We start from the raw sequence: 11,181 nt of genomic DNA on the forward strand, positions 1-11,181 counted from the left end.
ACTTTGTAATGTATTTTTTATGTGTTTTGTGACACTTTTTTAGTTTCGCAAAACAGTTAACTAGAGTTTTTAGGTCGCAATAATCATTCTAGCGTAAATCGTGATTGCGCTCACGCATTCGCCTTTACTTTCAACTTGTAATACCAGCACAATTTAACTTGTGTGCAAATGAACACGAGAACCTGATATCGCTTGCATGTAAACACTTTTTATCTGGCCCTGTATCAGAAATGCAAGTTACATTATATGGACAATTATAAAATAAAACAAAACTGTTTTTATGATTGGAGTTGATCTTTCATAGTATTGTCTACATCCAATAAAATGCTACATTACAAATTTGGGTATTTCCCTCTAGATTCCGGTTTGATTAAATGTATTTTTCCCCCATAAATCTCACAAAGAATGACTTGATACAGATTTCATGAAAAGTAGATGGTGTTTTATTTAAATGTCATTTATGTAATGTAAACTATTTAGTTGGCGGCAAGGGTCTGGTCCACCCAAGAACGGAGGACAGTAACACGGGCGTAGACAGCTGGGGTAGATGTAGAGCAGGTGCTGCTTCCCCAGGAGACAATACCAACTAGAGTCCAAGCCCCATTGTCCTGGCACACAAGGGGTCCACCAGAGTCACCCTGTAGGGGAAGAGATCAAATGAGAAGATTCAAAATTGATACAATGTATTATTACTCTCACATGACAGATAGACAGGTGATAGATAGATAAATAGATATTGTAGGGATGGACAAATATTTTGCAACATTAAAAAAACTAAACGAATTTTGACTCATTTGTTTGTTCGTTTAGAATTTTGTGTGTTTGAATAACATTCTAACATTTGTTTAATGTTATAGTATTTCTAATGCTATCTTTAAATATAATATTCAATTAGAAATGTTCTAATATTATGCAATATTTGAATTAAAAAAATTTGGATAGATATATATTTTTAATAACAATTGTAATGCTCTCTTTAAATGTAATATTCAAATTCAGTATTCAAAATAGAAAAAATAGAATCAATATATTTGTATCTATTATGTATCAATTTACTAAATTCACCACCACATGAACTACTGGACGTCTGAATAGTATTTGTTAGCTCAAATGTTACATTCATATTTTCAAATGTGGATATTTGATCTAATTATGAACATTCAAAAATGGAAGTAACATTAAAAAAACAGATACAACATTCGATTACCAAATTTTAAAGGATTTTTGTTCTTATCAACATTTGATTCTCCAAAACGAATATCCACAGAATTATTCATTCTTCCAAGAGATTGGCTCTTTAACCACATTCACCCACCCCTAATAGATAGATGATTGATATATAGATAGACAGACAGACAGACAGACAGACAGAGAGATAGATGGATAGATACATTGATGATAGACAGATAGATACCTAGACATTGTATCTATCATCATCTAGTTATCCATCAGACATTAATGTCTGTTTCTAACTGGTTTTCTGTAGTATTTTCATTAAAGGACCAGTCAACACAGTAGATTTGCATAATCAACAAATGCAAGATAACAAGACAATTTTTTGGAGGATTGGACAAACGACTGGGATCTAAAGTTTAACACAGCAAAGTGTAAAATAATGCATTTAGGGGAGAAAAATCCAAATGTTAATTACAGACTCAATGACACTTTACTGACTGTTACAGACGAGGAACAGGACTTGGGAATTATTATTTCAGATGATTTAAAACTTAGTAAACAATGTAGTAATGCAGCGAGTAAGGCTAGCAGAATTCTTGGATGGATTGGTAGAGGTATTTGCAGCAGAAATAGTAAGGTTCTTATGCCACTTTATAGATCATTAGTTAGGCCTCATCTTGAGTATTGTGTGCAGTTCTGGAGACCATATCTTCAGAAGGATATTAACAAACTTGAATCTGTGCAAAGGAGGGCTACCAAAATGGTACATGGTCTAAAAAATAAAACTTACCAGGATAGGCTCAATGACCTAAATATGTATAGCTTAGAGGAGAGAAGGGAAAGAGGTGATATGATAGCAACTTTCAAGTACATTAAAGGGTTTAGTAAAACTGAGGCTGTGGGTATTTTACATAAAATGGAAAATTCAAGAACAAGGGGTCATGAGCTCAAGCTAAAGGGTAGTAGATTCAGGAGTAATTTGAGGAAGCACTTCTTTACAGAAAGAGTGATTGATTTATGGAATAAACTTCCTCAAGAGGTAGTAGCAACAAACACTGTGGGGGACTTTAAAAATGCATGGGACAAGCATAGGGCTATCCTACGAACTAGATAAGTTTATACTGTTAGGTAAGGTCGGGCAGACTTGCTGGGCCTATGGCTCTTATCTGCCGTCAATATCTATGTTTCTATGTTTCTATGTTTCTATATCTTTTTCCACTCCCCCTGTACCATGTGACAGCTATCAGCCAATCACAAATGCATACACGTACCATGTGACAGCCATCAGCCATTCACAAATGCATACACACTTATTCTTGCACATGCTCAGTAGGAGCTGGTGACTCAAAAAGTTTAAATATAAAAAGACTGTGCACATTTTGTTAATTGAAGTAAATTGGAAAGTTGTTTAAAATAGCATGCTCTATCTGAATAATGAAAGTTTATTTTTGATTGAGTGTCCCTTTAACCATAAGAAACCAGGTAAACCAAAGCTAGGATTGCACTCCATGTCTTCGATTCCAAATGCAATTTAAAGATGTAAATCTAAAGATGTGTAATAAGCTGGTGAAGCAGAAAGACAATTTATTGTAATAGATACAAACCATGCAGGATGAGGCACCGGCAGCACCAGCGCAGATCATAACATCAGTGATATTGTTGCCCCAGTAGCTCTTGCACTGAGTGTTGGTAAGCAGGGGCAGAGCGGTCTGCTGCAGAATGTTTGGGGTTGTGAAGGCTGTATGGACAGAGATGGGTCAGTGTTACTATAACACTCAGCTTTAAACACACATTTTCCTACACTGGCCTAGATTGAATTTTCCTGGTGAATAGATGATGTCATGTAGATCTTATAAGGAAGAACTGATGTGTTATTTTTAAAAAAAAAAAACTATTATACACACTAGGAAACAGGTGGATTTTTTAATTTGTCCAGCCTTGTTTTCTAATGATGTTTTTTTGGTCATGAAGTTAATGAGAACCACTACCAGGTCAGGCCTTGGACCTACAAACATCTGTCTAAGCCCAAGAGCCCAGTTTTTCCTAGCATGAACACCTGCTTGGTCATGTGGTTTGCATATGTTAATGATAAATGTGCTCATGATGTTTAATATGGCATTAAATGCCACACATAAACATGTATGTATCTCGTATGTAGCAGTCTGTGGCTCTACAGTATGTGTATGTAAATGAGGTGTCTACCTAGCAGTGCTCTCTCACCATTGTATCTGGTCTTTCCCCATCCACTGGTCACGCACAGACGTCCGCCAGCGTAATCTTCTCCAATGTTGGCCAGGCAAACTGGGGATACAGTGTTACCAAAAACAGCAGGGGTAGCGAGTTTAACAAGGGAGATATCGTTGGTGATTGTGTTGGAGTTCCATTGGGGGTGAGTAAAGACCTGTAAGAAGAACATTCTTTCATTAAATAGAAAGAACTTAAGATGCATTAAGAGAAAGTTACATGTCGTCCTGTGATTCTTTTCTCTGTCATTTTGTAAAGTAACCCTGCACTGTGCAGTGTTTAATTTATTATTATATTTTATATTGTACCATTGTATTTAATGTTGGCTCTAACTGCCATTCTGTGCTATTATAAATTCCAGTAGTTGATTATATGTTTTTCCCCATGAATGTGGGTGGACATATCTGTTCTTGGGAACCATGCATGTACATGGGGTCTATGGTCAAATACACTGCACAAAACAGCTGTGTGTCTATTTAAAGATGCTGAAATGCGGATCTACTTTTAGTGCATAAGATATAATATAGAATAATATTGAGTAATAAAATCACTTATCACCCTCACGATCACCTGGAGTCAGTATGAGGACAAGAGCATCAACCCAAACTATAGACCCTACAATAAAGTAAAGGATCCAAAGCTCTTTATGTCCATCTGTAATATTAAAAGGCAGCAGAAGCAAAATAAAAAATAAATGGATTGGATAGAGCATGACATTTTAAATAAGTTTACTTCTATGATCAAGTTTGCTTAGTTCTCTTTATCATTTGTTAAAAAATAATCCTAGGTGAGCTCAGGAGTGTGCATGTGTCTTAGCCTTCTGGTGGCAGTTTTCTACAATGTTTATAGTAATGTTATACATTGTTACAAGCACTGCTGTCATATAGTGCACACTCCTAAGCTCCTATCAGCCTATGAAGCTCATTTGGTAACAGAAGTAAACAGAAAAGTTTTTTTAATTGCATGCTCTATAGGAATCATCAACATTTAGTTTTACTTTACAATCCCTTTAAGTGATATATTTAGTATTCTAATACTTTTTATATTTTAATACCATATTTAAATAAATGGAGCACAAAGATGGCCACAAAGCTAACTCTTAAGGGTGCATGTGCACAGGTGGAAACCTCATTCTCTTTAATCTATTTCTAGCTATGTTTTGTAAGACCCACCCCCTTTTTAACCATATTAAATAATAGATTACCTTTGATACAGCCAGAGACTGGATGGCTTCAGCGCTTGAGCCTCTGTCATGTTCTCCCAAAACTACCTTGTCAGTTGACCTGTTGGAGTGGCACAAGACGTGAGAGGGCACCATGACATAGTGTTCTTTATTATTCTCCAATTATTAGACACCTTTTAATAAGCATTCTCTTTCTAATGGAAAGTTATATTGCAAAAAAAAAAAAAGCATGCACACGCACACATACACACACACACACACACACATAAACGTACACGTACACACGCATACACATATAAACACACATATAAAAATACACGTACACACGCACACACCTACACACACATATACACGTACACACACATACAAACTCACACACATATGTACACACACACACACACATATAAACTTACACGTACACACGCACACAAATACAAACACACACTCAACTGCGTTGTATCCTTAGATGTGATAACTAATTCTCAATTAACTATTGCTGAAACTTACAGCACACCACAGTGAGCAGCAGTCACTACCCATCCACTGTTAATGAGAGAGCCACCGCAGTAGTGCCATCCGGTTCTGTCCTGTAAGACATCACACACCATATCATTTTCAGTTCTATGGTGGCAAAACTCTAAAATTACTTTGTCATTAAGCTGTTTAATTAAAGAACATGTATTGATAAATCTTAATACTTCAACATTCAATAATTGAATCATGACTGCACTCACAGACTTTAAGAGGGGTCATAAGCATGATCACCCTTTTAAGCAACCATCTTTAAAATTATGTGTAACTCGTGTGTACAAGAAACTCCTGTGACACACGTTGATACTGATATCACAAGAGCTGACTGCAACAGTGGGACTCTAGGCAGGGCCCTCTACCCATTTGATCCCTATAATTGCTACCTTGTATACTGCCTATCTTTACAGCACTGCGGAATCTGTTGGCACTCTACAAATACCCGATCATAATAATAATAATAATAATATTACGTTACGGCTAGATTTGGAGTTTTGTCGGTAACGACCCGAAAAGCTAACGCCGGCTTTTTTCTGGCCGCACCATAAAAATAACTCTGGTATTGAGAGTCCACATAAAGGCTGCGTTAGGCTCCAAAAAAGGAGCGTAGAGCATATTTAACGCAGCTTCAACTCTCGATACCAGAGTTGCTTACGCAAGCGGCCAGCCTCAAAAACGTGCTCGTGCACGATTCCCCCATAGGAAACAATGGGGCTGTTTGAGCTGAAAAAAAAACCTAACACCTGCAAAAAAGCCGCATTCAGCTCCTAACGCAGCCCCATTGTTTGCTATGCGGAAACACTTCCTACGTCTGCACCTAACACTCTAACATGTACCCCGAGTCTAAACACCCCTAACCTTACACTTATTAACCCCTAATCTGCCGCCCCCGCTATCGCTGACCCCTGCATATTATTATTAACCCCTAATCTGCCGCTCCGTAAACCACCACTACTTACATTATCCCTATGTACTCCTAATCTGCTGCCCTAACATCGCCGACCCCTATATTATATTTATTAACCCCTAATCTGCCCCCCACAACGTCGTCTCCACCTGCCTACACTTATTAACCCCTAATCTGCTGAGTGGACCTGAGCGCTACTATAATAAAGTTATTAACCCCTAATCCGACTCACTAACCCTATAATAAATAGTATTAACCCCTAATCTGCCCTCCCTAACATCGCCGACACCTAACTTCAATTATTAACCCCTAATCTGCCGACTGGAGCTCACCGCTATTCTAATAAATGTATTAACCCCTAAAGCTAAGTCTAACCCTAACACTAACACCCCCCTAAATTAAATATAATTTACATCTAATGAAATTAATTATCTCTTATTAAATAAATTATTCCTATTTAAAGCTAAATACTTACCTGTAAAATAAATCCTAATATAGCTACAATATAAATTATAATTACATTGTAGCTATTTTAGGATTAATATTTATTTTACAGGCAACTTTGTAATTATTTTAACCATGTACAATAGCTATTAAATAGTTAAGAACTATTTAATAGTTACCTAGTTAAAATAATTACAAAATTACCTGTAAAATAAATCCTAACCTAAGTTAGAATTAAACCTAACACTATAATATCATTAAATTAATTAAATACCTACAATTACCTACAATTAAACCTAACACTACACTATCAATAAATAAATTAAATACAATTCCTACAAATAACTACAATGAAATAAACTAACTAAAGTACAAAAAATAAAAAAGAACTAAGTTACAAAAAATAAAAAAATATTTACAAACATAAGAAAAATATTACAACAATTTTAAACTAATTACACCTACTCTAAGCCCCCTAATAAAATAACAAAGCCCCCCAAAATAAAAAAATGCCCTACCCTATTCTAAATTACTAAAGTTCAAAGCTCTTTTACCTTACCAGCCCTGAACAGGGCCCTTTGCGGGGCATGCCCCAAGAAGTTCAGCTCTTTTGCCTGTAAAAAAAAACATACAATAACCCCCCCAACATTACAACCCACATACCCCTAATCTAACCCAAACCCCCCTTAAATAAACCTAACACTAAGCCCCTGAAGATCATCCTACCTTGTCTTCACCTCACCAGGTATCACCGATCCGTCCTGGCTCCAAAATCTTCATCCAACCCAAGCGGGGGCTGGCGATCCATCATCCGGTGGCTGAAGAGGTCCAGAAGAGGCTCCAGAAGAGGCTCCAAAGTCTTCATCCTATCCGGGAAGAAGAGGCGATCCGGACCGGCAACCATCTTGATCCAAGCGGCATCTTCTATCTTCATCCGATGACGACCGGCTCCATCCTGAAGACCTCCACCGCGGACCCATCTTCTTCCGGCGACGTCCAACTGAAGAATGACGGTTCCTTTAAGGGACGTCATCCAAGATGGCGTCCCTCGAATTCCGATTGGCTGATAGGATTCTATCAGCCAATCGGAATTAAGGTAGGAATATTCTGATTGGCTGATGGAATCAGCCAATCAGAATCAAGTTCAATCCGATTGGCTGATCCAATCAGCCAATCAGATTGAGCTTGCATTCTATTGGCTGTTCCGATCAGAGTAGGCTTAGAGTAGGTGTAATTAGTTTAAAATTGTTGTAATATTTTTCTTATGTTTGTAAATATTTTTTTATTTTTTGTAACTTAGTTCTTTTTTATTTTTTGTACTTTAGTTAGTTTATTTCATTGTAGTTATTTGTAGATATTGTATTTAATTAATGTATTGATAGTGTAGTGTTAGGTTTAATTGTAGGTAATTATAGGTATTTTATTTAATTAATTTAATGATAGTATAGTGTTAGGTTTAATTGTAACTTAGGTTAGGATTTATTTTACAGGTAGTTTTGTAATTATTTTAACTAGGTAGCTATTAAATAGTTCTTAACTATTTAATAGCTATTGTACCTGGTTAAAATAATTACAAAGTTGCCTGTAAAATAAATATTAATCCTAAAATAGCTACAATGTAATTATAATTTATATTGTAGCTATATTAGGATTTATTTTACAGGTAAGTATTTAGCTTTAAATAGGAATAATTTATTTAATAAGAGTTAATTTATTTCGTTAGATTAAAATTATATTTAATTTAGGGGGGTGTTAGTGTTAGGGTTAGACTTAGCTTTAGGGGTTAATACATTTATTAGAATAGCGGTGAGCTCCAGTCGGCAGATTAGGGGTTAATAATTGAAGTTAGGTGTCGGCGATGTTAGGGAGGGCAGATTAGGGGTTAATACTATTTATTATAGGGTTAGTGAGGCGGATTAGGGGTTAATAACTTTATTATAGTAGCGGTGCGGTCCGCTCGGCAGATTAGGGGTTAATAAGTGTAGGCAGGTGGAGGCGACGTTGAGGGGGGCAGATTAGGGGATAATAAATATAATATAGGGGTCGGCGGTGTTAGGGGCAGCAGATTAGGGGTACATAGCTATAATGTAGGTGGCGGCGCTTTGCGGTCGGCAGATTAGGGGTATAGGGGTATAGTAGCGCTCAGGTTAATTATTGTAGGTAGCTGGCGGCGATGTTGTGGGGGGCAGATTAGGGGTTAATAAATATAATACAGGGGTCGGCGGTGTTAGGGGCAGCAGATTATGGGTACATAAGTATAACGTAGGTGGCGGTCGGCAGATTAGGGGTTAAAAAAATTTAATCAAGTGGCGGCGATGTGGGGGGGCCTCGGTTTAGGGGTACATAGGTAGTTTATGGGTGTTAGTGTACTTTAGAGTACAGTAGTTAAGAGCTTTATGAACCGGCGTTAGCCCAAAAAGCTCTTAACTACTGACTTTTTTCTGCGGCTGGAGTTTTGTCGTTAGATTTCTAACGCTCACTTCAGACACGACTCTAAATACCGGAGTTAGAAAGATCCCATTGAAAAGATAGGATACGCAATTGACGTAAGGGGATCTGCGGTATGGAAAAGTCGCGGCTGAAAAGTGAGCGTTAGACCCTTTTTTGAGTGACTCCAAATACCGGAGTTAGCCTAAAACCAGCGTTAGGAGCCTCTAACGCTGGTTTTCACGGCTAACGCCAAACTCCAAATCTAGCCGTTAGTTTGTCCCTTCTGTAAATATTTTTGTGGATGCTCATTGCCACATCCCTTTGATAATGTCACAGGCATCAGTATAAAATATATACATATATGCTTTACTGATAGGTAGATCAGATTTTAAAACAGACCATCTTAGTACCCCCCCTCCCCCCATATAGAATGCAAGGAAATTTCCTCCTTAAATTGTGGTTGCATTGGTAAAAAGTATATACATATAGGGGTCAATTTGTCAAGCTCCGTACGGAGCTTGATGCCCTGTGTTTCTATAGAAACACTGCTCCATATCCTGTCTGCCTGCTCTGCCTCGAATATGATTGGGTTGATTGACACCCCCTGCTAGTGGCCAATTGGTCGCGAATCTGCAGGGGGCGGTATTGCACCAGCAGTTCACTTCTGGTGCAATGATAAATGCCGACAGCTTATGCTGTCTGCATTTATTGATGTGCAGTGGACATGATACACTACATCGTATCATGTCCGCTTGCACATTAATATATTGACCCCATATGCTTTACTGATAGGTAGATCAGATTTTAAAACAGACCATCTCAATACCGTCCCATCCCCCTCATCCCCCATATAGCAGGCAAGGAGATTTCCTCCTTAAATTTTGGTTGCTTAATACTGAAATATCAGATCTTACATTTAAGTCCAGATGTTTTGAGTTTATGGTGGATCTCAATCAATCGTCTGTCTCTCAAATTAAAGTTGTGTCTGTTCTTATTCTCATTAGGGGTTTCATTTTACTATATGCCATGTGATCACTATCAAAACAGGGATTCTCTGATAATTACAAATTAAAAAGGACATTTATTATTACCTGCAGGGAGACTTGCCAAGGCCAGGAACCTGGGACGGCTGCCTCACCATTCACAATCCTGGCATATCCACTCACCACAGGAGCAATTCTGGGAACACCACAGCCTGGAAGAACACATGTAAAAATATAGTTAGGCATATACCTGTAGTTATCTCTGTGAATCATTATTATTGCTCCCATACATGACATTAAACCTGTCTTAATTGCAGCCTCCAATAAACCTCCTTTAACTTCTCCATGTAATGCTAACATAAATATAGTAATAGAATATTAACAACTATGGGTTGAACCATAGGCTGAGTTGTGTCTAGCATGTGTATATTACATGGACATTTTAATGTATTTACTAATAAACAGTAGTAAACTAATTCCTCTTTTGCAGTTGACTCTTTATTATTTATTGTTCTAAATGTAACATGGAAACTAGACACTTAGCTGTGGCTCATTGTGTCTAAAGAGCTATAGCTTCATGTCACTGGCAACATCCAAACTGTGTTTGCATTTTGGGACTGGATATCATTGTGAATGTAGAGTAGTAGAGGTTCTACCCTAAGTATGCACCATTTTATTTAACAAACTACAAATCTATGCCTGTAACCAGGAATAAGTATAACATTTTTTGTAACTGTATAGACTAAGTAAAAGATTGTAGAAATTGCAGATGCATGTGTGGTATGATAAATATTTTCTAATGCGTAAAATAATATATGTAAACTTACCATAGGCTGCACTGAACAAGGCAAGGCAGGAAACAAACCAAAGGAATGCCATGGTTGAGTTGGATAAGGTAGTGTGTTGTGGGTGCCCTTATATACCATTCAAGTGGGAAACCAAGTGGCAGATAATGTAGTTTTTCTTGTCTGTGATTGGACAAAAAGTAACTGTTCAAGGAGAACAAACAGACAACTCCCTCCGCATGAATTTCCCATGAGGTTAACATCCAGATTGTGATATATATATATATATATCACAGGGCCACATTTCATGAAATTTAATACGAAATTTATCTCTGGGAAAATATACAGCTGGTACTGGATATAATACATAAACATCTATATAATATGAATATCAATGATATTATCTATGGTACTTTGAATACATAGCAAAAAGATTATGTTTTATTAGCACACACTTTTTACAGTTGCAGGTGTAGAGGCTCTAAATATTACTGTGAAAAA

General features: G+C 37.1%; 1 protein-coding gene across 1 annotated transcript; it reads right to left on the reverse strand.

Moving 5' to 3' along the window:
* Nucleotides 1-420: 420 nt before the first annotated feature.
* LOC128640284 (chymotrypsinogen A-like) lies at nucleotides 421-10,774 on the reverse strand. Its single transcript, XM_053692758.1, has 7 exons — nucleotides 10,723-10,774; nucleotides 10,004-10,107; nucleotides 5,111-5,190; nucleotides 4,625-4,703; nucleotides 3,397-3,577; nucleotides 2,781-2,914; nucleotides 421-638 (listed from the first exon to the last, which is right to left on the reverse strand). Exons 1-7 carry the CDS (start codon nucleotides 10,772-10,774, stop codon nucleotides 477-479), a joined length of 792 nt encoding a protein of 263 aa, XP_053548733.1. The 3' UTR covers nucleotides 421-476.
* Between the last annotated feature and the right edge of the window lie 407 nt (nucleotides 10,775-11,181).

This window comes from Bombina bombina, chromosome 1 (assembly GCF_027579735.1).
Source record: "Bombina bombina isolate aBomBom1 chromosome 1, aBomBom1.pri, whole genome shotgun sequence".
In the NCBI taxonomy this organism is placed as follows: domain Eukaryota; kingdom Metazoa; phylum Chordata; class Amphibia; order Anura; family Bombinatoridae; genus Bombina; species Bombina bombina.